This window comes from Theobroma umbraticum, unplaced genomic scaffold (assembly GCF_002168275.2).
Source record: "Theobroma umbraticum cultivar Fairchild unplaced genomic scaffold, ASM216827v3 scaffold_44.0, whole genome shotgun sequence".
In the NCBI taxonomy this organism is placed as follows: Eukaryota; Viridiplantae; Streptophyta; class Magnoliopsida; order Malvales; family Malvaceae; genus Theobroma; species Theobroma umbraticum.
In genome coordinates, this window is record NW_018397255.1 from 1,495,588 (window position 1) to 1,521,484 (window position 25,897).

Sequence of the window (25,897 nt, forward strand, 5' to 3'; positions counted from 1 at the left end):
TATGTTCACTACTCGTGCAAAACCAAGGACTAGAAAATCCAACAACGGATGGGATTAAATCTTCCACACTTTCTTCAGAACTGTTCTTTCACCCTCATCTTCACCTTCTCCTGGTTCTCTTCCTTGCTTCTCCCTCTCCCTCCTGGCCTCCTCTTCCTCTTGTTCTGCTCTCCTTTGTCTTTCTTTTTCCTGTCTCCTGCCCTCTTGCTCCCTAGCTGCAGCTTCTTCTCGCTTACTCCTTTCCTCGTGCCGCGTCTTTTCTCCTTTCCTCCTCTTAGGTTCTTCTTGCTCTTTTTCTTCCTTTCTTCGTCTTTCTTTCATTTCCTGTTTCGTTTCGCCTTCCAGTTTTTCCTTCTCTTCTTCCTCTTGCCTCGCCCTTCTTTGCCTTTCTTCTTCCTGTCTTCGGGCTTCTTCTTGCTCTTTCCTTGCTTCTTCTTCTCTTCTCTTCTTGGCTTCTTTTTCTTCTTCTTCTTCTTTTCTTCTGGCTTCCTCTTCCTCTCTCTTCTTGGCTTCTTCTTCTTCTCTTTTTCTGGCTTCCTCTTCCTCCCTTTTCTTGGCTTCTTCTTCCTCCCTTTTCTTGGCTTCTTCTTCTTCTCTCTTTCTAGCTTCTTCTTCCTCCTCTTTCTTCCTGGCTTCTTCCTCTTGCTTTCTTTCCCTTTCAATTTCCTCCTCCATTATGCTTTCCTCTTCCTCAGCACAAGAAGTACAGTCTAATATGACTGATTCTTTCTGTGGGGTTAAAAGCTGATGAATTGTTGTGTTTGTGACATTGAATGACACAGCCAAGATCTGTCTATCCAGGACCTGCAGGACAGAGCTCTTCCCTGCTAGAAATTGAGGATAGTTTCTCATTGTTGATGTGCTGAACCCCATGAAAACAAACGAATCATTGTTGAAAGACATCTGAGCCATTGGATGGAACTTTCGTGCAGCAAACACATCTCCTTCCTTGACTCTAAACCTCACGCTTTTGCACTCGGGTGCACTGGCATTGCCAGGGCAAACCACCCGAACCATACCTTGACCTTGCAACACTATTGCTATCTCAGAAGCTCTTGGATTCCAGTGTGGTCCCATCATCGAACCCTTCAGAAAAATTACACAAAGAGAATCTTCTTAATACGTGCAACAACATTTTCACTTTTAGCAAATTCTACACGGACAGCTGAGTAACCTACCTTGGTCAAGTTCACCATGAAAACTCCAATGTTGGAATCTCTTAACAAACGCAAGTCATGTCTGTCCACTGTAAGGCTCCAGCCATTACAATTCTTGAAATCTGGATCTGCTTCAAGAACATTATATGCTTTTGTTCTCTTCTTCTTGCCGTTGATAGAATCGAAGCCATCCCTGTTTCTCCATGGAAAGGCTTTCAAGAGTCGAGCTTGCCATTCGCAGTTCTTTTTCTTTTGCACTGCATGAATTATTCCTGGTGGTTTGGTTGCTTTCATCACTTCTTCTATCACATCCTCAGGTACCTTGAGACAGAAGTTCACATTTATATAGGAAAATTAACACAAAGCAGAATCATCATTCATGTCAAAACCCAAATTTATTTGCATGTAAATGATTGGGGAACCACGTTCATTGAATTGGGTCGAATGACCAAAAATCTTAAATGAGAAAGCCTCTAACCTACTTTTAAAGTTAAAATCTTACCTTAAATGCTGCTTGGAGGACTCAAACCAACTTTTAAAGCTAAAATCTTACCTTAAAAGCTGCTTGGAGGACTCTCGAATCAAAGCCAAGGACCAAATCAGTAATGCTTGAGTATGCCCCGACCCATGGCTCCTGCATTTGTTAAATTAAACAGTCCGAAATTCAGACATAAAAGTCGGTATGATTTTAGTAAAGTTACTAGAATTAAAACAAAGAAGAAAGGGAAACAAATGGAGAACAAAAAAAAGTAGCTAAGAATGTCATACATTTATGTCATCTTCTGTATTAGAGAAGATTGCATGAATTCTAAGCTTCTCTCGTTCAGGTTTTAAGCTGCTCTGTATATAGAAAACTGACCCTGGATGCAGCCTATATATATCTCCTTTCCTGATGTTCACGTTCCTTATCTCATTATCATCAGTCCAACTCAATGTTCCACTCCCTAAACCAAAATTTCATTAAAGGAAAAAGATTAAGGAAAACCATGAAAAATTCCATGCAACTATTTCATTAAATATCATCCTGAATTACTATTAAGTTCAGGGTACCTGTGTGGACATAAAAAACCATCTCTGCATGCAGCAGCACTGGAAGAAAAAGGGAGCTTGGCTCCAGGGTGATGAATTGCAGATGGTATGGACCTCTTGTTCCATCAGTGAATTTAACGGCTGAGATTTCTCCATATTCTGTCCCAATTAAGGGCGTCCTCTCATGTTTCTGCACCCAATGCCCCACAGCGGAAGCATTTCCATGCGAAGCTTTAGCACTGACCTGAAACAGACTAAGAACACATAAAACTGTGAGACAAGAAAATGGGAAATTGAAGGTTCCCTTCAGCATTGTATCAAGAGAAAGAGATGAGAATCTGAGTAGTGAACACTCTCTAAGTCTTGACTATATAGAAGAATGGTGGTGATGAGATTGGAAAGTTACATTACGTGGAGTTCCGTTTGGACACGTGCATGCCCATGCAACAGCTGGGAGGTGCTTAGAAGAATTCTTCCCGCTATCTTACAAAGTGGTTTGGATCCAATCTAACCGGGAGAGAGTGCATGCACGTGATTAAGTTGAATCTGAGTGGCTTCATCTTCTCAATTTCCGCAAAGATCACGTGGTTTCAGCAAGAAACGGTATGCCGCTATGGACTATCAGCTGGCTCACTCTGGGGATGTTTGTCGGCCTGGCCTCTGCCTTGCAGCAAAGATCCAAAGCTTATATTGATGCCCGCGAAGGATGCCGAAGGAGTAAGGATTGCTGAAGCCAGGCCTGGCCCTTTGCTACACTGCAGATATGGACTACTACGACTATATCTGATGTTGGCTGGGATTTTACTTTTTGCACAAAGGGAAGGGCAAAAAGCCCAGAAAAAAGTGGCCCCCAAAACTACAAACTGGGCACATATTTGAGTTTGTCAGAGATCTGGGATTATGTTTCATTTTAGCGGGCTTAGATGTCTTGTATTCTTGTTCATTTTACAAACTCTTCAATTCTCCCCCGTTAGGCCATGATATTCCAAGTTACCAACTAGTGCTTGAATATGATGCTTAAAAATTCGGCATCAAGTTGGACTCCAAGAGTTGGTCTTTTCCCATCAATTCAAGTTGGGCAGAAAAATATGCTCAAACACCTTTAAGGCTTTGACCATACAGCACATACCATCTGATATCTTAATCTGTCTGCAAACCCCTAATGGTCCACCATATGGCACAAAGACTGGGATTCCACATGTAAAAATGTGAGGGAATCACAATTAGAAAAAGAAAGACATACTATAGTTAATATGAGAGAGATGGAAAAAAAAATTGGGGAAAACTAATTGAATCAAAGGGTATTTTTCCCAAAGCAAAATCAACATATCCTAAGATCCTCCATATTTCAAAAAGGATGTGTAAGGTTACTTGTTGAATAGAAGATAGAAGATCCTCCCCCACTTTCCATCCCCAAAATCAGCTTCCACTGCTGCTGCCCACAACACCCCCACCCCCTCTTTCTCCCCCCTTTGCCTTTTCTTTTTAGGGGGTAATGGAGACCATCTTTATGTGAATGATAATAAATCAGAATCTCAAACATTTTTCTTTTTTTCCACCTTTTGTGAGGTACAAGCCTTCCCTCCTTTCCTTTCCCAGCACCGCGTGTGCTCCGTGTGATTTCATTTTTGAACCTTAATACCTAAGTATTCTGACTCAAAAATTATTCCCAACAAAATACTACTGGTATTCTTGCAAGTTGCAATGCAAATCATGTGTTTGTGAGGAAAATGTTTTCCTTTTGGGAAGATGAGGTTTTGATCAGCTTGACAGATGTTGAACAATTATTGGTTCTTTGAGAGTTCAGATGCTAATTGAATCATTGGGATTTTTTATTTATTTTTTATCTTTTGCATTAGGAATATTCTTTATATTATTATTGATGTCAATTTAATTCATTGTTTATATTACCATGGTGTAAAGATAATAGAAGATGGAGCTGGACTTCCTGATGTGAAAACAATCCTTTGCCTTGATTTATTCTGCAAATTTCCTAGTAAAAGTATCCATGATTAAGTACAGAAAAGCTCTCACTCTTTAAAGCAATCATAATTTAGTGTTTTTTCTTTTCTCCATATACAGCATATGGCCGGTATGCTAGAATTTTCTATTATTATCAACAATTCTCAAACTTTGAGAAGGTGCTTTCTAGTTTGTAATCTTCTTTTACCATATGGGACCTTCTTAGAGGCTTTTCTGGACACTTTTCTTTTCAAAGTTAATTATGTTTAACTTTTATTTTTTCCATCTAATCATGTTTCTTCTTACCAAATGAAACATCAAATTAATTAACCAAAATTAATTTGTAATATAGAATTTTTGCAAATAATAAAGAATCTTTAACATTTGCAATCAATTGTAAGCAGATTTTTTTTTTTAAAAAAAGAAGCTTATATATATCATGTAAACAAAAAGGAAACATTTAAATCAATTAATAATAAATTAAAAATTTTGAAGCTAGTATATAGAAATGTAAATTCTACATGCACCCCTTGTTAATTCAACTTGTTCATATGATATGTTGTAACTTTTTTTTTCAATTAACACCCTGTAGATAACTCTTGTTCTCACAAAATTAGGTTATATGGCTAATAAAATTATTAAAATATTTTTAATTTAAAGTTAGTCTATTTGTTCATACTTAAATGTATTTTTATAATCGTATTAGGTAAAATTAATGCCTAACTTTTTATTGGAGTAGAAATTATCCATATGGTGCTAATTGAAAAAAAAAAAAAACCTATTAAGTGATGATGAGACAAAAAAATAAACTACAAGATATTATGTAAGAAAATTAAAATCACAAAGAGTGTAAACATAATTTATTGCTTTGGTCCATGAAATTTTTTTTTAATCATGTAAATCTTAATATCTTTTTAATTAAAGGAAAGAGACTCGAATTTTATTATTTAGATAAGAAATTATACACTAATCAATAAATCACATATTTAAATGTCATATAAATCTTAATTATTCATAAAAAACTAGATCCTTTGATCATTGATTTCAACATTATATAGATTAAGCATCGGATCCCTCCTAAGCATTCACACGTATAGAACCATCTAAATCCAATACTATTGATTAAAAAAACAAAAGAAAAGGCTTTAAAGTTTAAATCATTAGAAAAAAAACCCTAATGACCCACATAAGCTTGATTGCGAAATAAGTGCTAACATCATAAAAAAGATATATTGCCACTAATTTGTAGAATTAAAAACAATTCATGTTCTTTGCGAGTAATTAAAGTTTAACAAATAAAAATTAAAAACAAAAAGTTTGTTAAGACATCTTTTTGGAGGTGGGCAATAAAACTTTTCCCTTAAAGTGCAATTACAAAAACAAAAACAAAAGAAAAGACGGGGCGGCATTGGATATATTGTGTTTCTTTCCGGTACGTAAATGGACGGATAGAGATTCATCAATCGGAGGAAACGCACTGTCAACAATCGGGAACATATTCCCCTCCATCTTTCCTCTTCTTTCCTTTCTTTCTTTCTCGCCGCCAAAAAGCCAGGACTGTCCTACGTGGGCGTGGTTTCTACGCGCTCTTGCATCAACAGTACTGTTCGGAACTAGTAGTCATAAGGGTTGTTTCTTTTGGACCTTGGAACAGAGCATCCATGCATGCCCGACAAAAAGCCGTCTGGTGGGAACCTGTTGTGGGACACCACCCGCACCTCCCACTGGCCACTCACGTCACAGTTCCATGTCGATTTGTGGGTCCTAATGTGAGAGGGAAGGGTGGGGTTCACTTGGCTTGTCAACACGAATTCCATGAACTTTTGCTGGCCCGCTGCTGCTGCCGCCGCTAAGCTAATGTGAACGTCCATGTCAATTCCTGAGTTATACGTGTTTCTTCAAAGGACTTGTGTTTTGTTATACGTGGATGGTAGGCATTTGGTTTCATTTCTTTTCATTTTTTTATCCTTGGAGTGTGATTTGTCTCCCCAACTTTCGTTGGATCAGCCAAGGATGTGCTCTTCGATCGTGGTCCTTTCCCATTTGTTTGGTTCCTAAGAAAATTGTTGAAGCTTCTACGTTTGAATATCTTTAACTTCTGCAGCCCAAAGATTTGGTTGATTGAACGAAGACGCGTTGGCTAAGAAGTCAATGAAGGCTTTTAGTTATATTCATCACAAAGTTGAAAAATATAGTTCACTCCTAAACATAGTTTCATGTTGTAGTTTGTTTGGATCATTACAAAATGAAAAACTTAAATATTAATTAATATAAAGTTAGGCTATTAATTTTGTAAGTAAATTATTAAAATATATTTAAATATAAATAAATAGATTAATATTAAATTAAAAACATTTTAATAATTTTATTGAACTAATAACTTAATGTTGTGCGAGAATAGGAATTATTGGCATAATATTAATTGAAAGAAATAATATATATAAAAACTATGCTCCTCAATATAATATAAAAGATATATGCTTAATCAAATTAGCATATAGATGGGTTTCACACATCATTAATTATTTTTGTCCAAAGAAGAAGAAAAGTTAATTTTCCCTATTACAAATCAATTAATCTCATTTATCTATGATACTATTGATATAGGTAATATAAAAAATTTTCCTTCTATCTTAATATTTTTTATCATAATAACTCTATCATAACAAAATAGTATCAATTTTATATGGTCATAAAATTTTTTTTTATAGTTAACAACTCAAATATTTCCAATATTCTTTTCAAATTAAAATATGACTACCAATTAGATATTTTCTATTCCTTTGGTTAAACAGTTAAAATATCTAAACATTTTTCTTCTTTCTTTTTCGATTAGAAGAAAGATACAAAGGGGCAAATCAATCATGGAGGGGGATGAGTTTAATAAAGTAGCCTCTCAAGTCTAAAACTACTTTATCATAATGCCCCTTTCCAAGCTGATGTGACTACGGGGAGGGGAGAGTGGGGGGGTGCTGGTGCTTGTCTTTGGCTCGCCATTTGGAACTTTTGTGGGGTCCTGACTGGGAGGGCTAGGGGCAAGGAAAAGAGCCATGGGGCTTTAGCGCACGCAATTTGACTAACGTGTCGCCTTCCGTATTCACAAGTCTTTGTTTTTTAATTAATTAACCACATTCTTCGTTTATTAGGCATCAGTCTTCCCACGTTAATTTATATCATATTACTTCCTGAAGAAATATTAAAAAAGAGCATATTTCATTTGTTTACCTTTGTTTTTTCCACAGTTTTCTTGAATTTTAAAACCCACTTTTGACCAATGTTAGACAATGTTTATAAATAAATAAATAAATAACTCCCATCTCCATTTTATGTTTTATTTAGTGTTTATTTTATAATTTTACGTTACAAATTTAATTTTATATTATTATTATTAATTCTTAAATTTTAACGGTGAGTGACGTCAATAGTAATGTAAAATTATTAAAAAAAATTAAACAGTTGATTTTTGTTTGTTATCTATAACTTTGAATTAAATTAAACTTTTGTCTTTGGACATGTTAGGGTTCGTCCCATTCTTTATGAGGTGAGGGCAGCTGGTTTGGTCGCATGTCTATTTAAACAATAATTAAAAATGTTCAGATCTAGGCTTATGGTATGAGTTCCTTTTCCTATGGATTTTTCATTGATTACATTTGTGTAAGTACAATCATGCAATTCCATTCATAGGATAAAATACAAGAGATAATAGAATCTAGACTCAGCACTAAATTAATCAAAGTCTACAACACTAGTAAAGAGAAATAATTGATACCACCACCTTCTCCTGTCTAAACGGTTAAATCGATGTTGAGAACTTCCGTGAATTTAAGAAACAAAATGAGGGGTGATGAGAATCCCATAAAAAGCAAAACAAACTAACAAAGCAAAAGCTTGAGTTTGAAGCCTCAAAGTTGATAAAAGACATGTCTGACTTGTGTCGAGCATGTATGTGGATGTTATGGTCATGCCATGTCATCCTCCATCAAACACACCCATACCCCTTAAAGCCCATTGACCTCTCCATCTCCATGCACACACACACACTCTCCCACCACGCAAAGATAAAAAGCCAGCAATTATAACCTCTAAAAGCCCCCCCTTAACTTCTCCGCCTCATACTTTCAAACCCTAAAAACCCCAAATCCAAAAAGAAGGAAGAAGAAGACCGAAGAAACCAAAAGCTCAACAAAGAGCGCTTTCTTTTGTGCTCTTAAGCTATGAGAGTCCCCGTTACTTCCCCACAAAACAACCATTCTCCGAGCCCAAAGCCTAGCAACAACAGCAGCAGCAACAATAACAGTATAGCCCGGAACATCAGTTTCCACGGGCTTAACGGTGTTCAAACCTCATGCTATGAGCCAACTTCAGTTCTTGATCTTCGTCGTAGCCCTAGTCCAGTGCCCGAGAAGCCGGTTACGAATTCTGCCGATGTTTCAAATTGTATCTCGTCGGATCCTCATCATCATCAGGCGCCTGCTCTTGAGTGGGACGAGCATGTGCTGCGAACCATGGACTGGGATTCCATCATGAAAGACTTGGGATTAGACGACGAATCTGTGCCTGCTATCAAAACTATTAATCCGCAGGCTATTAGTCCCTGCGAGAATCAAATCCAAAGCCTCCCTGAGTTCTCATCTTGCGAGTTGACTCATCAGTCGGTCCATTCTGATTTTAACAACCTTTACGATTTTTATTCGGGTCTAAATCAAAACCCATCTCATCAAAGTTTTATTACTGCTACTAACAATTACCTCGATATTTCTAATAGTTATAATTTTCATAACACTATTAGCAACTTCAACTTGGGCTTTGATTTTATAGAAGAGCTGATAAGAGCCGCGGATTGTTTCGACACCAACGAACTGCAACTCGCGCACGTGATATTGGCGCGGCTCAATCAGCGGCTGCGATCTCCTTCGGGCAAACCGTTACAGAGAGCCGCTTTTTACTTCAAAGAAGCTCTCCAGTCTCTGCTCACCGGGTCAACTCGGTCGACTCGGTTATCCTCATGGAGTGAAATCGTGCAAACCATCAAAGCCTACAAGGCCTTCTCCGGAATCAACCCTATTCCCATGTTCAACCACTTTACCACCAATCAAGCTCTTCTCGAAGCCCTGGACGGGTCAGCACCGTTGATTCACATCATCGATTTTGATATCGGACTGGGAGGCCAATACGCTTCTTTAATGAGAGAAATGGCTGAAAGAAATGATCATTCCTGCAAGTTCATTCGAATAACCGCCGTGGTTCCCGAGGAGTATGCCATTGAGACAAGGCTTATCAAAGACAACCTTTTCCAGTTCGCTCAAGACCTCAAAATAAGGTTCCAGATTGAATTTGTTCTCCTTCGAACCTTCGAAATGTTGTCTTTAAAGGCTTTTAAGTTCATCGACGGGGAAAAAACGGCAATCCTTTTATCTCCGTCTATTTTCCGATGTCTCAGTTTAAACGTCGCGGCGTTTCTGAGTGATCTTCGGAGGGTCAATCCAAGCGTCGTCGTCTTTGTAGATAGCGAGGTGTGGATGGAGTCAGGCACGACGTCGTTCCGGAAGAATTTCGTTAACGGCTTGGAGTTTTACGCCATGATGTTCGAGTCGTTGGACGCCGCGGTCGTGGGTGGGGAATGGGTGAGGAAGATAGAGACGTTGTTGTTGCGTCCGAGGATATTGGTGGCGGTGGAGGCTGCGGCCAGGAGGACGGCACCGCCGTGGAGGGAGCTGTTTGTTGGGGCGGGAATGAGGGCGGTGCATTTGAGTCAGTTTGCGGATTTCCAAGCCGAGTGTTTGTTAGGGAAGGTTCAGGTTACGGGATTCCACGTGGCTAAAAGACAGGCTGAGTTGGTGCTTTGCTGGCACGAAAGCCCCTTGGTTGCCACGTCAGCTTGGAGGTGCTAGCCTTAGCCTAGCTGGATTTAGGATTAGGAGGAGGAGGGCGGCTGATTGGGGATGTAATTGTACGTATCCCGATCCAATTTAAATTTTTGCTGTGTTTGGATCTTTCCATGTTTTAGCATCAAGTATAGTATCTTGGTATAATTTGGTGCAGTTATTATGAAAGGGCTGGGGATACCTTTTAGTTTTAGGTGGCCTAGTTTCTTCTTATCCAGTATTCCAGTTATTTGTATATCCAGCATACCATATGAGTCCTCAAACAAAGCCTTGTACCAAAAACTGAAGTATTTCAAGGGGGCAACCCCACTGTAATGAAATCAAATTTTTTAGGTTTGCTTTTTTCTTTGGGGAGAGAAGATCTTTGTTTTATCCTAAAGTTGTTCATGTTTTATAGAGAAAAAACTTGATGTATTTGTCTAAAGGGGTTTTGAGCTAAATAATTAGTCCTACTTGAAAATATACCATTTTAAGATTTTCAGTTCATTTGAAAGCCAAGTTTCTTTTAAAATATAATAATTAGATTTCGTCTTCTATAATTAAATCTCAAGTCTATCGTGCGTAAATCATGATAAATTTCATCCAATTTGACAATTGATTTGTTTTAATTAATTATGTAAATCGTTTACTTGTTTTTCTACTTAAGAGATTTATATTGAAATTTATTTGATTATAATTATAGACAAATGTAATTTTATAAAAAAAACATAATACTTAAAATATTTTTCAATTATTAAAAATATTGAAATAAATCTTTATTCTGCATTCAATTAAATTCTCATGTTTGTTTTGAATTAAATAAACACTTATAATTAATGATTAATTAATAATTATTAATCAACATAGCACTTGTCATTTATACATATATATATACGTTGATGTAACATATTAGCATGTTATAATAAATGATAACATTATGATTTGAAATAAAAATATAAAAATTTAATTAAATATAATAAAAATAAAAACCTATTTATAATTTTTTAAAGAATTCAAAAAATGTTTTGAACATTATGCTTTCATCAACATATATATATATATACATACATATATATATATATATATGTATATATATGTATGTATGTCAAAGCACTACTATTTATAAAAGGTAGTTATATTCTCTTACGTGTAAAGTAAAAGATTTCATATAATAATATTGAAAAGTATTAAGTTATGTTATAAACTTAATTATTTTAACATTTTGGCATTTAATTAAAAGCTTAGAAATCCGTATCCAACGTATTTATCCGAATCATAATAATTCAAGTATGATTTGATTTGATTCTTTGACAAAATGAATAATAATTATAATAATAATCGCAGCAAAACAAAACAAATACTACGACTCCCACCACTTGTTGTCCCTTCCAAACACTTACACTTTTGTATTTCTTAATTCTACTCAAAGCCCGTGGCGTGGCCCAATCCTTAACAATGTGAAGCCCAAACAAAAACTTTCCAGGTTCAAACGACATCGTTTTTACTGCCAGAAAATGAAATTTATTCTTGCCTTGGAAACCTCCAAAACTCCGAAAGTACATAAAAAAAAAAACATTTAGCGGTAATTATTAAAATGTAAAAAAGACTGGTTAATTTGGATTCTCTACGCAGAATCCTGCAATGGCTTTTCTCGGATCCAATGTAGCCAGCGGGGTTTGAATCTATCTTCTCTTTTCATCTAATTTTCTCGGTTTCTTTTTCTTTTTCTTTTTTGCTTTTGATTTTAATTTGTTTACTGTGTTTTGTTTGATCACCCTTGTGGATCTGTTAATTAGTTTATAGTAATGTATTTATTAGCTGAAATTTGGTGTAAGTCAGAATAAATTTGCACCCCGATCATAAGAAAATAATGATCTCAGATTATGAGCTGACTGTTTCTCTGTTCATGTAAAAATCAGCGCGGAAATTGCTCATTGTTGGATTAAAGAGTAAAAAGTTAGAGAAATCGTTTTTGATGTTTATACTCTCGGAGTTAATAGAGAAAAATAGAGGAATTTATATTTATTTATTCGTTTATTTTGTTTAGCTGAGAATGAGAAAATAGTAATAATATCTTGCTTTTTCTTTTTCTTTTTAGATTTTCTATGTTTGCTTAACTCAGGGAATGTAATAAGTTTCATTTCTTTGCGGGGATCATGCTCATCGATTTTGTTAAAGTATTTTGAATTGTTTGTTATGTATGTTTTTATGGTTTGGTTTAGGTATTGTGTTGAGTTTTGATGCTTGCTACCTTTCTTATGGTTACATGCTTAACTTGCTTCTGAATTGTTTGCATGCCATCTAATGTAGGTTGGGTTACGGTTGCTCCTCTGCCCACTTGGTTCTAACATTGTCACTCGTGCCGCATGGTGTGTTCTAGTTGAATCTAGTGCTTGTCTCTTGGTAGCTTGCTTGACATGTTCTCCTAAATATTTGATATAAAGTTGATTACTCCAGCATTAGCTGAAGTCACCCTTTGTGGATATCAATCTTGCAGCTGTTCTGTGGGGATTGTTTTACCTGTGTACTCTACATTTAGGGCAATTGAAAGAAATGATGAAAATGAGCAGCAAAAGTGGCTTACATATTGGGCAGGTCAGCAAATTGTTCTTTAGCTTTTCATTCAAAGTTGAAATCATCGTCATTTTGTTGAATTCTTGAATTTTGACCATCTTTCCTCTACCTATATCAAATTTTAGGAACATTCACCTTCCATTTTCTGACATAAAATTGCAGTTTGTTGTTTTCTATGCTGCTGTTGCTTGCCGGTACAAGTCGAAACCTTCTTTTAATTGTTTTATGCAAACTTGAAGCCCAAGCGTTTCATTGTTAAGATGCTTTAAATTAGTGGGCTAGCAATAAATGGTTATGCAGTGGTTTCATTGACTACCTCCTCATTTTATAGTACACGAGTCAGGATGAAATGACAAACTCATATAATCAATGAACACACATCTTGGAATAAAAATGAAGACAGAAACTGTCAAAGGGGACAATATTAACTATCAGTCAAGATAAAGGTAATCATTAGGATTTTGATGTGTTATAATCCAGGGCTTGCTTATTGCATTAGGCTTTTGTTTTGCTCGTTTTCTTTTTCAACTTGGTGTTATGTTGATATGGTGAGCATTCTGATTTATGTCAATAGCACTTTTATCTTTGAAATCTGGAAGTACATGACCTTCTCATCATTGCAGCTTATGGATCTTTCACCATTGTTGAAGTGTTCTCTGACAAACTTCTTTCCTGGTACCATTTGACCTGAAGTGTTTTGATTCCTAACCATTTATGCATGTGAAGTGTCTAATATTCCTTTATGCTTGCATGACTTGGTATATTACTTAATATTTATTTCATTTTTACAGGTTTCCATATTATTATCACTTCAAGTTTGTATTTCTTGTCTGGCTTCAACTTCCATCTACTGAAGTAAGTTCAAAATCATGATTATTTTCATTCATACTGAAATCCAGGGTTAAAAGGAGGTTGCTGAGATGTTTATTTGTTTTGAGGTTTTTTTATATCTTCTATGTTGTTCTTCTGCATCCTCTGTTTTAATTGCTTTTGTTGCATTTTCTTACAATCCACTATCTAATTACAAGGATTCCTTCTTTTCACGGTTAGATTTTCACCAAGGTTTTGGTATCTACTCGGTTTTCTTTCAGGATTAGATGAAGCAACATAGAACTTCCAGAGTCACAGACTTCTGACCGTTGGTTCTTTAGTGGTAATTAGCAAATGGAAAACCAATTTAATCAGGGTATAGGGGAAACAACTTAACAAATTTAAAGAAATACATGTGTTTTTGTCCCACTTATTTCATTTCTAACTGCAATTCTGCTTGTATTTTTTTTTTTGAAACCTATTTCTTTATCATATTTAGGTTGGTATATTCACATTATGAAATTGCTTTGCTAACAGGGGGCTAAGCGAATATACAAGAACCACCTGCGTCCATTCTTGTTGAGGCATCAAGCTAAAGTTGATGAACTTATGGGCTTTGCATGTGCTGAAATGGTATGTAATCCCTTTGTCATTGGTTTTAATTTGACATAGCCCTTGTGTGGATATCTGCACTTGGGTTCCTCTTTATTTCGCCTTCCAATATGTAAATGAGATGTAGACATCGAGTTTTGTGGGCATATGCAGGCAAGATTCGTCAGCACGCATCAAGAAGAGTTCCGATTTGTTAGGATAATGTTCAGGAAGATGACAGGGTCAGGTTAGCACAATACTACATAAACTGCTGGCTAGTTTGGCTTTTTTCCCTATTTTCTGCTATATCATGCTGAAAATTTCTCAATATTGAACCAGCAGATACAAAGGTGACGGGTCCTGCAGAACCAGATAAACCTAGAGGACTACCTGAAATCGAGGGCCAAACAAGAATGATCTCAAATCCGGAGTCTGATCACAATGAATGATACTTTCCCTATCTAGGGAGGCAGCTGTATATTATGTTTTTCTACCTATTAGCACCCCAATATACAAGGAGGTAACTTTTGCATAACAAATCAGGGCCTTTACTGTGGCTGAAAGAGGTGGAGCATGAGATATAGGCAGCAGGCTGCTTCTTATGAGAGTAGGCAGTATTCTTTGAATCAAAATTTCATCCCAGTTTTCAGTCTTTTCTCATGCAAGATTCCCACATTTGTCGTTTTACATAGAAGCAATAGACAATGTTTCTTTCCTGTATTTTAAATAAATAGTACACGCATATTTGATCAAAATCTGAGTAGTGGCTGAATCAATCTCCAAATATTCTTTCGCCCTAGTCAACTATACCAACACAACAATTTTAATTCTGGTTATAACTTTTTTCTTTCTTAAATAAACATTACAGTTATAAATGGTTAAGGTATAGATTAGTAAGGAAAACAAATGCCCTATTACTCGACTAAAGCCATGGTCAAAAGAATTCCTGGAGACCAAGAAATTACTGCACTTGCCCCATGTTATCACTGCTGGTTTAGTATTAACTATTCCCCTCACCACCTCGGGACTGAAGAGCCGCAGCCGGATTGTCTTGTTCGAGGTCAGTTAAAGCATCAGGTCCACACATCCGTGTCAACTCGTCCTGTTATAGCAGCAAAATCATATATGTTGACAACATGTTTAAAATCATTCTTAAGAAAGAAGTGATCGCAACGCATTTAATAAAATTGATACTAGTATTTAACAATCAGCAAGGTTCCACTCTCCGTGAGCAGAGGAATATCAAGGGAATCAGGTAAGCAAGGTAAAAAGATAGATGAGCATTCATGAAAAGGACGTGACCTCAGGTTCAGTGCCGAGTAAAAGGGGACAGCTGTTCTATACCTTAATGGAACTATTTTCCGACGTAAGCTTCTCACATTCATCAGAAAGCTTCTTTAGTTCCTCTCTAAGGTTGCGGTTTTCATTTGCCAAGCTCTCCACCCTGGCTTGTAGCTCTTCACACTCCGCCTAAGGAAACACAGAACACAAGCTACAGATTTTAACCTTCACCCTGAAGCTGTAAAATACTTCATATGCTATCAAATAAGTTCTAAAACCATTGGTTGACGAACACATGTAAACCAGTCTACCTGCTTGCGTAATCTTGATCTCCTAGCAGACTCCCTATTAGATTGCTTCCTCTTCTGTCTTTTCAACTCACGTTCATCCTGCAAGAACACACCAATTTAGTTAAAAACATGAAACTGCAGAAGTTTCTTGAAAGCCAAACTGCAAAAGTAAGTCACATCCACAATGCTCTAGTAGCTTAAAAGGATGCACAAAGGATGCAAACAAGTGACATTAGGGACTAAGGCGGGTTTTAGCAACTCAGGAGCAGAAGATCGGATTACAAATTGAGCAAATACTAATAGATGAAAAATCTCCCAGTTAGGCTCATACTTGAATCCACGGGTCTGGCATTACACCTCCAGGAGCAACTGTGGCTACAGCACCAGATGAGTTAGGTCTCATTTTTGCAGCTCCTGCTGCAGCAGGGGATCCGCTCCATAGGTCCATCCCTATATTCAAAGTAGTTGCAGGCATAGAGACTATGGGTTTCCCAGGAACTAAAGCCTGAACTGCCCCAGCAGTGTTACTCTGTGCATTGGCTGGTAACAAGAGCGATTATAATTAGAAAACTATCACATTATCTAAAGTGAAAATGTTAACCTACAAAACCAGCCCTAAGCTTATTACCAGAATTACACTTAGCAACTCTTATTTTTTTTCAATTTTCTTACACTAATTCCCTCATCACACTTTTCCGTCCTCCCTATTTATAATATTTCAAGAGGGGTCAGTTTGTGTGTCTTGAAACCATAAGGAGAATTTTTTTCTTTTCAAAAAAACCTGAAGCTTGTCTTTATGGTTTATCCCTAGTTAAAAAATAGCAGAAATTAGATAAGGAAACTTAATATACCATCCGCAAGCATCTGGTCAAAGCTTCCCTTTTTACCAGCAGCAAGTTCCTAACGAAAGAAAAAAATGGGCACATATTTATTAGCAAGGACAATTCATTGCATTATCATGATGGCCAGTAAACAATGTTGATGAAGGAAAATGAATTTATAAAGTAGGCAGTGCCCTCGATGATAAATCAAATATTGATAATTAGGCGCATACTTGTTGATTATTCTCATCACTTCCATCTGATGTACCTTCACTGCCACTTTCACCACTGTTAAGAATAGCCATGCACAAAAATTGAAGAAAATTTTTTAACCAAATTTCTACGTTGAGAATGAATGTGAGTATTGTGCTAGAAAAAAGGTTGAAACATCATAAGGCTAGTGCACCTTTGAGAGCCACCATCATTTCCAGAGCCTGAAGCCACCTTTCCACTCTCTCCAACCTTGCTTCCTGAAGTTCCCTTGGATTTTTTGGTGGCACCTCGATCCTTTCCATCAGTACCCTTCACTTCATGATCAACATTATTCTGTGCAGAGTTGGAGTCTATAGAAAAAATAGAATAGCCAAAGTTAGTGACAAGAGGACGGGCATTTATTTTATGAGTAACTATGAATCAAAAGGAAATACAAATGGGAAAATGAAAACACATAAAGAAAGAAAATAATAATATTACCGTGGCCATATTAGGATGTGCATAAACACCACCTGGAGGATATATAGCTGGGTATGGAACTGGGGTGCCATATGGAGGCATTAAGGGGTGCTGAACGAGAACAACAAAAAGGAAAGTTAAGAACATTACTCTGGTCAAATATTGAAAGAAACAGACTGTTGCATAATGGTGATTTCAAAAGTGGAATCACCTGTCCCCCCATATATATGGATGTGGAGTTGGAGAAGCAACAGTTGAGGCAAAAAAGGGAGGTGGAGTAGCTCCAGCACCATAATAAGCCTAAACAAGAAGCCCAGCTGTAAGCTTGAATGCTTACTTACAGGATAGCGACTTTTATGAATTTCATAAACAAGACCAACAGTAAAAAAGAAAATCAAACCCCACGAATTATTTATACAACCTGCATCGAGCTTGACCAATCAGGATATAAGGGTGTTGTAGGTATTTCCTATAAGTGCAAAGTAGAAATATCAGTAAAACTCATCCACATGTTAATGGTGAGAGAAAAAGAATGGAATGAGCACATTTTTTGTTCTTTTCTTTGGGTGGGATGGAGGCGACTATGATAGACCTGAGTTGAAGCTGTAGGTTTGGAAGGCTTGGCAGGTGTGCTCTCCTCTTCTGTTCCCATTATCACTTTGGTAAACGTCTTAAATTCAGCAACTTAGAATCAAACTTGTATATCCTCAACGACTTTTATGAAGCACCTGAGCACCCAATACCAAGAAACCCTAGTATGTCAGAAATGAGAGATCACAAGAAAATTATCTAACAATGTCACAGCTAACAAGGAAAAAGAAATAGTATGTGGAATATGCCGAATCAGGTTAAACATCCGTTCAGAAACTTCACTTATGAGCCAAAACATGATTCATAGAATATAAATCTATACGAATTTCTCTATCAGCATATTATCATGAAATGACTTCAAAATAGAAAGATAATACAACTGAACTTCACTCAGTGAGACCACAGACTACAAAACCAATTGCCCAACTTGCAAGCCCCAGGGTTTGCATGAAAGCACCAAATACAACATGATCCAGCACACCACAAAACCACCCTTAAAGTATTGTATACAGCCTACACTACTAGCAATAACCTTAACAACCATTTAATGAAGCTAAAATTTAGAAATAAGCTCATTAGTTTCCAAGATCTTCTCTCATCTTGGCCAACACTTCTCACAGTAAATAAACAATTCCAAAACCATACCAATCGGGTTACTTTGATCTTCATTGATTCAGTGATATGGAAAACAAAGTGGAGTATCTGACAACAATCCTCGATAAAAGGACAAACTTGAAATAGAAAGGAATACTTCAATTCCAATATTACCTTCCAAAAAAAAAATTCCTTCCCTCCAATTTGTTTCGTACAAAGCATCCAATTTTTTCAACAGTTCCCATATTAACAAGGGAAAAAAGAACCACAAGAAATTGGCAGTATCTGCTTTGAATAGCCCAAAGCTAAAGCTAGCTAGTCAACACGAATCCCTGTTATTCTTCTCTACAAATTGTAGTAAAACCTAATGTTGACCAGCAATAGACATCTTACAGCTGGAATCCATCCACTTCCTTCCCAGACATGTTAAAGAAAAAAGAACCATAAATTAATTAATTACTAATAAATATGCTAAAGAACTATTTTTTTCCAAAGATTAACAGCTAATCTCAATCTTCAAGCCTTAACCCACAGAATTCCCCTCAGTCATAACATAAGCAAAACTCAACAGAAAAAAGAAACATTTTGACCATGAAGTTCAGAGGTAGAACAAGTAATTATCACTAATCCAACTGCCTGATCAAAATTAAAGCATGACATATAAGATCCTGAAACTAATTTCCTAATGGTTCAACTTCTAAATGCTTTTAAATTACATATAAAAAGAAAATTCAAAAAAAGTAAAATAGGAAAAGAAAAGAGAGACAAAAAACAAAGAAAAAAAAAAAGGAAAGACCTGTTTTCATGGCGTTGAAGAGGCAAGTGAGGTGGAAGTCCAAGTGGAACACTAGATGAAAAGAAAATTAGAAGAGAGAGATATTTATATATAAATAAATAAATAAATATAGTACTTTTATCAGACGGCTGAGGATTGATGATAGAAGGCAAATTGTTAAGGCTCAGAAGAGACACTCGTACGTAAATAAAAGTTACAGGGTAAAGGATGGACGCTAATAACTGTTTGTTCTGATCCGGTGTGGTCGTTTGCTATAGGTTCAAGTTGTAGAGCAAATAGCGAAAATCCAGGGAGGAAGGAGAGAGGCAGGAAAGAGAGAGAGAAAGAGAAGTGGTTAGGGTTTCGCGGGTGACACGTGCAAAGGCAGAGGAAGACAGCTGGGAATGTTTAACTGGATCAGGTTTATGACACAGCATCCAGCGGATGATTCATCGTTTTGTTTGACTCATTAGTTGGGAGCAATTGTTGGAAACTACGCCGTTCTGTCTCTCTTTCTGGGGGCTTTGAGGTTGCTTTTTGTTTTTGTGTTCGGTTCTGGTTTCGTACGGTAATGATCCATTTGGGCTTGTGTGGCTTCCACGTCACTGGAATATTATCCGCTTGCTTTTGTCCGTGGAAAGTGGGATCCGCCAATCAAACGAGCTCATTTGACCCGATTTTCTTAGAGCCATGGGCTTTGAATGCTTTATCGTTTAAATTAATTGGACTTTGGTTGTTGCTGATGGGCATGGCTAAGTGCTGCTTGGCCCACCAGATCCCTGAACCAGGTCTTTAAAACGGAAACCAGCTGGACTTGGCTCACTAGGCCACTCGCTCTTTTGTTTTTTTTTTTTCACTTAATTTTTTCTATTGGAGATATATACACTTACTATTTTAATTTATTTTTTTCTAATTTAGTCTGATTTGGAAAAAAAAGTCAAATTTAATTTTTTCAATAAAAGATACATGCACTTACCATTCGAACCTAATTTTTTTAGTAAGACATATATGCACTTATTATTAAATCAAATGCATAGATACATTCATACGAGATTAAGATCAAAATAAAATAAATGATAATTATAATTACTTAAATAGGGATTAAGACATTAAATAGTCAAAAGACTACAATGATTTTATAAAAGCTTTATTTTCCTTTCTTGTTTTTCCTTATATTTGTATTCTGAGCTGTTTCTGATGTCTTATACAGGCATGGATTTGTAATGCCTATCTCCATCAAAAAGCAGAGAAATATAATCAGCCATGTACAATTTTACATTACTCTCAGCCGTTTAAGAACTGAAAACATGATCCACCACCCACCTGATTAATCTGATAAGCAGTCATCAAAGCAGCAGAAGAATGTAGAAGAAGTCTTCTGCTTCTTTCCCTTGTCATCAGACTTGTTGGGAGCATGGCCAGCATCAATGGAATCTTCCTGTACATGGCTTTCCGAATAATCAATTGAAACTATCTCGGGAGGTGTGGTCTCTGTTGAGCATAAGTTCTGAAGGAAGTTTGAGAGAGAGCCAGTGATTTCTTTAAATTCTGGTCGGACCTTCGGGTCCTCTGCCCAACAGGACTGCAGCAGAGAAACAATATCTCCTGGAAGACTTTCCACACTAGGCCTTTCATTCTGAAAGAAAGAAGAGTGATATCATTAGAAATCATGAAAGTTTCAGAAAGTAATGGCATGGAAATCAGCAAATAATTTGAAGGTTTATGTTTTTCAGGTTATTGAAGAAAATTCAGCTTACTTTTGCTGCTGCATATGCCACTGTTACATTGTCCCTTCCTTTAAATGGAACTTTGTTTGTCAGCAACTCCCACAGAACAATTGAGAAGCTGTACACATCCACCTTGTGATCATAGTGTTTCTTTGCCCCTACTGGAAGAGGATCTCTGCTGTATAACTAATTCAGAGAAACATAGAGTTAGACATAATAGGCAGATATGCAGCTACAAGATATTTTGTAAGCAGGAAAGGAAAAGCACCTCCGGAGCCATCCACCGGTAAGTACCAGCCTCACAAGTCATTCCACCCATTGCTTCCTCTCTAGCTAGCCCAAAGTCAGCCAGCTTGATTTGCATTCTATCCTCTGTGAGAAGTAAATTGCCTAACATAATTGTAAATGTATGTAAGAAGCAGATTATCTACTGGCATAATATTTTCTCTAGTGCTCAGTGTTGCAAAGCTTAAATGCTGCATTGTGTGAATGCTTAGTATCAGCTTCTGAAATGCTTTGGAACTTTGATACATCTCATTCATCGAAGAAAAAGTGAAAACTTTCCATCTCACTATAATTTGTTTCACTCGACTTGGCATTATTGCAAAGTCAGCTTATGTTACTCAGACTCAGAGGTGCGTGTTGGATACAGTTAAGTGTCGGACACAGATACATTCAATTTTTTCTAAACTTTTCCATATTTGTGGAGAATCGGACCTCCATACCTATGTAGGTCCTACCTATGTCTGTCAAATACGTCGGACATGGGTACTTCATGGAAAATGAAAAGTCAGAGCAACATTTTACTTCTTCCCTAAAAATGAAGAGGGGGAGCAACATAAGACTAATCTATTTTTGTTATGAATATTCATTATATCTTGGGTCACGGTTACCCCAAGCAAGAAAAGGCATGAGCATCCAAACTGAGATTAATGACAGCATGCATAATGTCGACAATTTAACACATTGAAGCAACTACAATATTGAGATAATAAGAGAATGACTTACTTGGCTTCAAGTCACGATGAATAATGCCATTGGCATGCAAGTATTCCATGGCTCGAGAAATATCCAATGCAAGACTTATTGAAAGCTTCAGATCTAGACGCTTTGGGCGTATGCTCCACAAATACTTCTGAAGTGTTTCACCTTTCATGAGCTCAGTAACTATCATCATAGTTGGCTCCACAGAAGCACCAACAAACTGCTTCAGCAAAACAGATCTGAATTAGAAGGACAACATGACTAATCAAGATGCAGATATGAATGCCAACTCCTAGAAGAATAATAGAAGGTAAAATCGCCAACAAATGACTTCATTAGAAATTTGTCTCATCCAGATCTCTATTAAGTATGAAGCAATTTCAATGCTCTAAGTAGTTTAAAAAGCATTTGAACAATGGATTCGAAGGCAGTATTGAACTAAACTGCATTTAGATTTCATGCCAATTCCTTAAAGATGTCTTTTCAAAATAAACACATGTTTCTAGTGAGTACAACTTTATAGATAGGATAATTAGTACAATTAGATATGGAAAATGAGATTTCACGATACTGTACACAACTGGAGTGTACCTTTTTTTTCCTTTCACACCATTACACAGAGTACAAAATGAAAATCTTCCATAGATGGTTATATTATTGACTAACAAGGAAAGAGTATCCTCACACCAAATCCAACAACTTAGTTTTGTCTATATAGCCTGTTGGCAGGCTGGCTAGTGGGGAAGATAGGGCAATATACAATGGAACAAGACTACATTATGCCTTAATCACCCATTGCCTGCTGTCAGTAGTTCAAAATGAAAGAGAGTGAAGGTGGAAAGGTAAAATTAGACACACAATTTGGTCTTAAAGCAAATGAAGTAGAATACCTTTACAACATTTTCATGGTTCATCCTAGACAACAGTAAAACCTCCCTCTGAAATCTCTCTTTATGCTCACGAGTTACAGCTGATGTATTACTTGGCTGAATGACCTTCACTGCAACTGGTTTGAGTTTGTAGCTGGAATGAAGTCAAGTAACCATCAGTGTCATAATTCTAAATCATTTGTTGACAGAACAAAGTACGTTGAAATTTTATTGCAACAGTTATAGCTTTATAGGAGATCTGTAACAGCATATAAGGAGTAAGCATATGATCAAATTTGCACAATGCGAAGATAATATCAGAGACTTAGTAAGCATGACAGCAAATGTTTGTTCATAAGGGGAACAATTTATTTTTAGCCTTCTTTTTGCCATACATTACTGCCAAATACCAAGCAACAAAAAATTTATTTACCACATACATCCATAACAGAGAGGGCTGTTTTCCCCAAACAAGATCAGAATAAGATTGCGTAGAATGAGTTCAACTTATCGAGTTTGACAGAAAACATAAACCTACTAAAATATTAATGATATATGACAGATGCTTAATTTGATAGAAATATGACCAAAAAAATGTCCTGTCAATGAGCAAGCATAAATAATCTCAAATCCATCTGATGATGAATCCTTTAACCGTCGATTATGCTGATAAAGAAAAGAGAACCACAGTCCGAATTCCACATGGCACTACCAGCTAATGCAGTTAGAGCCTAAATATTCCTCTCATCAATAACTCTTTATCAATGTAGTCTCAAGCACAACATTTGGCAGTGCATGTAAATATTTAAATCACACCGACCATACCAAATCGGTATTGATACGTCACGTATATAGAAACAAACGCCAACGACTAGCTAACTAGTAATTTAACTCATCCAAATTCAATGGAATTTCAAAATCAGTCAATCATATCTCCAACTAAAATACCTAAATAACCAACAGAACAGTCTTATATCACTACTTCTTTCTACCAATGTGACATCAACCGCATAATTCTTCACAAATTCAGCATACAAGGAATCACGAGTCCACTTACTCAGCAATTTCTATTGAAGAACTCAAAGAAACCCCAAAAAGCAGATAAATCTTTCTTCTTGAACAAAACATAGTAATTAACACTCCACATCAACAAATAAGATGTAGCACCTTACAGACCCAAACTAAAAGGAATCCATGCACCATATCTAAAAGAACCCAATTTTTTCTCAAAATATATTATCAAAATTGCACCAATATCAGCATTAACCACCTTGTAAACCAACCCTTACAAAATCCTTGAAGATTTTCTCAGTACAACAACAGAGAATTCAAATGCCACAAAAATGAAACCATAATTGAATTCAAATCAAGCAACCCAACAGAAACCAAAAAGGGCATGAAAATCCAACAACATGCAGACAATGTGATTAACCTAATCAACCCAATATCAAGAAAACCAAACATAAAACACCCAAAAAAAAAAAACATAAAAACACTAAAAAGAAGGAACTCACAATCCTTCATGAACGGTAGAGTGAGAGCCTTCACCGATCATTTTGTCAAGCAAAACAAGACGAGGATCAATCAACAATCTTTGATCAATCTGGAAGGCAAAGCTGTTATCAAAATCATCTTCTTCATCTTCCACGTCATCACATAACGTTGACGTCAGCTTACAAATTGTGTTGCCAATGTTTTGAAGAGAAAGAGGTGAAGACAACTCGAACAAGTCATCCTCTTCAAGTCCATCCATTTCTGAACCTCCCTTGTCTTTGTAGTTTCCTTGCTGCATTACACAGTAAAGACAGAGCTGGCAAAAGGGTTCTCTTGTGGACCAAAAAAGGGGGTCTCGGGGTTTTTGGAGTGCGTTTTAAATATGTGAGTCTGGGAGAGAAACGAGAGGGAAACTATGGAAAGTTTTTGTTCTCTCTCTGTATTTTTAATTTTCTTGGTTGTAGTACACTGAAGGTCCATGTAGGATTTTGCATATGCATTTACGTGGCAAATTTGCAGGTGTAGATTAATGTGGTGATTTGCTTTAATTGTCATTGATTGGAGGGTGGGAGTGATGGAGGTTATAAATAGAACATAGACTTTGAAAAACATGAAAATGATTATGAGAACAATGGAAGTTTTGGAGTTTGTACTCCAACATTAATTTTGGCAATCAAGGATAAATAAATGCCTTGTATACTCGATGATGATTCCCTTTGCACATGACTTGGACTAAATTAAAAAAAAAAAAAGAAGAAAAGAAGTGAGGGATTTTTTCTTAATTTATGTATTTTGTTGATTGATTTGCTCTCAATTTGTTAATCTATCTGCCAATTCAGCTTAATCTCACATGCATTTTGCCCATGTGTCAAAGCTCATCAATCAAAAGAGCAAATTGTTAGTATTTTTAAAAAAATTAAAGTAGATTATGATGGAGGATTAACCCATCCAATTTATAAAATTAAAGCAAGCAAATGGGGTTTAGAGTTAAAAGTTTATGAAATCATCATCACTTTAATTTTTTTAGCTATGGACAGCTTAAACAACCAAGAGCTATTCAAAGCAACCAGGATAATTAATTAGCTTGTCCCGTCAAAGGAAAAAAACGTTAATGACTTGAAAAATAACACTAGCAAGAAGATAGAAAAATTCCCAAAAAGAGTGCCATTGTTTTGGTTCAAAAATAAATGTATAATGGTTTAAAATGTAAGGTAAATTATTGTGGAATAACAACCATTAGAAAAGGCTAGGTCCACTGTTAATGGAAAACCACCGATACTGCCAAACATTATCAAGGTGTAATAAATTCTACAAAGAAGCAGCTTTCAATGTCAGGAGTTCAACTTTAGACTACAAACTTCTATCATTGAAGCTGGATGAAATCAACTTCATTACTTGGGTTAAGCTTATAGTTTCATTTATATGCTTTTACGTGTTTATAATTGATTCAGGGTTTAGTACATAATATTTATATATTATCGCTTAATCATTTCATAATATTCAAAATAATAATAAATGATATGGAAACATAAGAGTTTATTTGATTTTTTTTAGTAGTTCAGGAAGTTTTTTCAGGTATTTTGTATTTTTATTGTTAACAGTGGAATGGAAAAGATTACATTAGTACTTAAAATTTTCACAAATTTAAAAGTACAAAAAAAAAAGAGTAAATTAATAGTAATTGAAGCCTTATTTATTATTGCCTTTTGGGCTTTGAACTGCATTTAGCATAACACCAAGGCTTGAGCCCAACATTCCGCAGTTGGAATTGTCGAAGAAATGTCAGTTGAATTTCATGACCATGAACGTAGG

The 25,897-nt window shown here is 36.2% G+C and overlaps 5 protein-coding genes across 6 annotated transcripts; 2 read left to right on the forward strand and 3 right to left on the reverse strand.

The window, feature by feature from the left end:
- Nucleotides 1-54: 54 nt before the first annotated feature.
- LOC110429467 (RmlC-like cupins superfamily protein) lies at nt 55-3,506 on the reverse strand. The gene is made up of 5 exons (XM_021445523.2): nt 2,208-3,506; nt 1,926-2,101; nt 1,711-1,791; nt 1,179-1,478; nt 55-1,086 (listed from the first exon to the last, which is right to left on the reverse strand). Exons 1-5 carry the CDS (start codon nt 2,497-2,499, stop codon nt 55-57), a joined length of 1,881 nt encoding a protein of 626 aa, XP_021301198.1. The 5' UTR covers nt 2,500-3,506.
- Nucleotides 3,507-8,176: 4,670 nt separating this feature from the next.
- HAM4 (GRAS family transcription factor) lies at nt 8,177-10,365 on the forward strand. Its single transcript, XM_089785776.1, has 2 exons — nt 8,177-8,843; nt 8,967-10,365. Exons 1-2 carry the CDS (start codon nt 8,363-8,365, stop codon nt 10,037-10,039), a joined length of 1,554 nt encoding a protein of 517 aa, XP_089641902.1. The 5' UTR covers nt 8,177-8,362; the 3' UTR covers nt 10,040-10,365.
- Nucleotides 10,366-11,552: 1,187 nt separating this feature from the next.
- Nucleotides 11,553-14,742, forward strand: HVA22K (HVA22-like protein K). 2 transcript variants are annotated; one of them, XM_021445526.2, is made up of 8 exons: nt 11,553-11,686; nt 12,323-12,381; nt 12,510-12,607; nt 13,210-13,261; nt 13,378-13,441; nt 13,934-14,029; nt 14,162-14,234; nt 14,327-14,742. In XM_021445526.2, exons 1-8 carry the CDS (start codon nt 11,654-11,656, stop codon nt 14,434-14,436), a joined length of 585 nt encoding a protein of 194 aa, XP_021301201.2. In that variant the 5' UTR covers nt 11,553-11,653; the 3' UTR covers nt 14,437-14,742. The 2 variants fall into 2 exon arrangements, with proteins under 2 accessions (XP_021301201.2, XP_089638473.1); XM_089782347.1 differs by having other exon boundaries at nt 14,330-14,742.
- GBF1 (G-box binding factor 1) lies at nt 14,686-19,232 on the reverse strand. Its single transcript, XM_021445527.2, has 12 exons — nt 19,033-19,232; nt 17,644-17,779; nt 17,473-17,520; nt 17,266-17,351; nt 17,070-17,166; nt 16,786-16,940; nt 16,613-16,667; nt 16,410-16,458; nt 15,890-16,098; nt 15,580-15,657; nt 15,332-15,457; nt 14,686-15,089 (listed from the first exon to the last, which is right to left on the reverse strand). Exons 2-12 carry the CDS (start codon nt 17,701-17,703, stop codon nt 14,988-14,990), a joined length of 1,065 nt encoding a protein of 354 aa, XP_021301202.1. The 5' UTR covers nt 17,704-17,779; nt 19,033-19,232; the 3' UTR covers nt 14,686-14,987.
- A 1,047-nt stretch (nt 19,233-20,279) lies between these two features.
- LOC110409486 (serine/threonine/tyrosine-protein kinase HT1-like) lies at nt 20,280-24,401 on the reverse strand. Its single transcript, XM_021418842.2, has 6 exons — nt 24,106-24,401; nt 22,613-22,745; nt 21,747-21,942; nt 21,007-21,128; nt 20,769-20,924; nt 20,280-20,647 (listed from the first exon to the last, which is right to left on the reverse strand). Exons 1-6 carry the CDS (start codon nt 24,381-24,383, stop codon nt 20,339-20,341), a joined length of 1,194 nt encoding a protein of 397 aa, XP_021274517.1. The 5' UTR covers nt 24,384-24,401; the 3' UTR covers nt 20,280-20,338.
- Nucleotides 24,402-25,897: the final 1,496 nt, after the last annotated feature.

Bases quoted from the DNA above. Each gene is read 5' to 3' on its own strand.
- HVA22K (XM_021445526.2), top strand. From the start codon at position 11,654: ATGGCTTTTCTCGGATCCAATGTAGCCAGCGGG. The intron at 12,382-12,509 runs GTGTGTTCTAGT...TCAATCTTGCAG, and splicing joins ATTGTCACTCGTGCCGCATG to CTGTTCTGTGGGGATTGTTT. The intron at 13,442-13,933 runs GTAAGTTCAAAA...CTTTGCTAACAG, and splicing joins TTCAACTTCCATCTACTGAA to GGGGCTAAGCGAATATACAA.
- LOC110429467 (XM_021445523.2), bottom strand. From the start codon at position 2,499: ATGCTGAAGGGAACCTTCAATTTCCCATTTTCTTGTCTCACAGTTTTA. The intron at 1,792-1,925 runs GTATGACATTCT...TAACAAATGCAG, and splicing joins ATACAGAAGATGACATAAAT to GAGCCATGGGTCGGGGCATA. The intron at 1,087-1,178 runs GTAGGTTACTCA...ATTTTTCTGAAG, and splicing joins TCATGGTGAACTTGACCAAG to GGTTCGATGATGGGACCACA.
- LOC110409486 (XM_021418842.2), bottom strand. From the start codon at position 24,383: ATGCAGCAAGGAAACTACAAAGACAAGGGAGGTTCAGAAATGGATGGA. The intron at 21,129-21,746 runs GTAAGTCATTCT...CAATTATGTTAG, and splicing joins TCATCGTGACTTGAAGCCAA to GCAATTTACTTCTCACAGAG. The intron at 20,648-20,768 runs GTAAGCTGAATT...TCTTTCTTTCAG, and splicing joins TGGCATATGCAGCAGCAAAA to AATGAAAGGCCTAGTGTGGA.
- GBF1 (XM_021445527.2), bottom strand. From the start codon at position 17,703: ATGGGAACAGAAGAGGAGAGCACACCTGCCAAGCCTTCCAAACCTACA. The intron at 15,458-15,579 runs GTAGACTGGTTT...GTGTTTCCTTAG, and splicing joins GATCAAGATTACGCAAGCAG to GCGGAGTGTGAAGAGCTACA. The intron at 15,090-15,331 runs GTATAGAACAGC...CTGCTATAACAG, and splicing joins CGGAAAATAGTTCCATTAAG to GACGAGTTGACACGGATGTG.
- HAM4 (XM_089785776.1), top strand. From the start codon at position 8,363: ATGAGAGTCCCCGTTACTTCCCCACAAAACAACCATTCTCCGAGCCCA. The intron at 8,844-8,966 runs GTCTAAATCAAA...TTGATTTTATAG, and splicing joins CCTTTACGATTTTTATTCGG to AAGAGCTGATAAGAGCCGCG.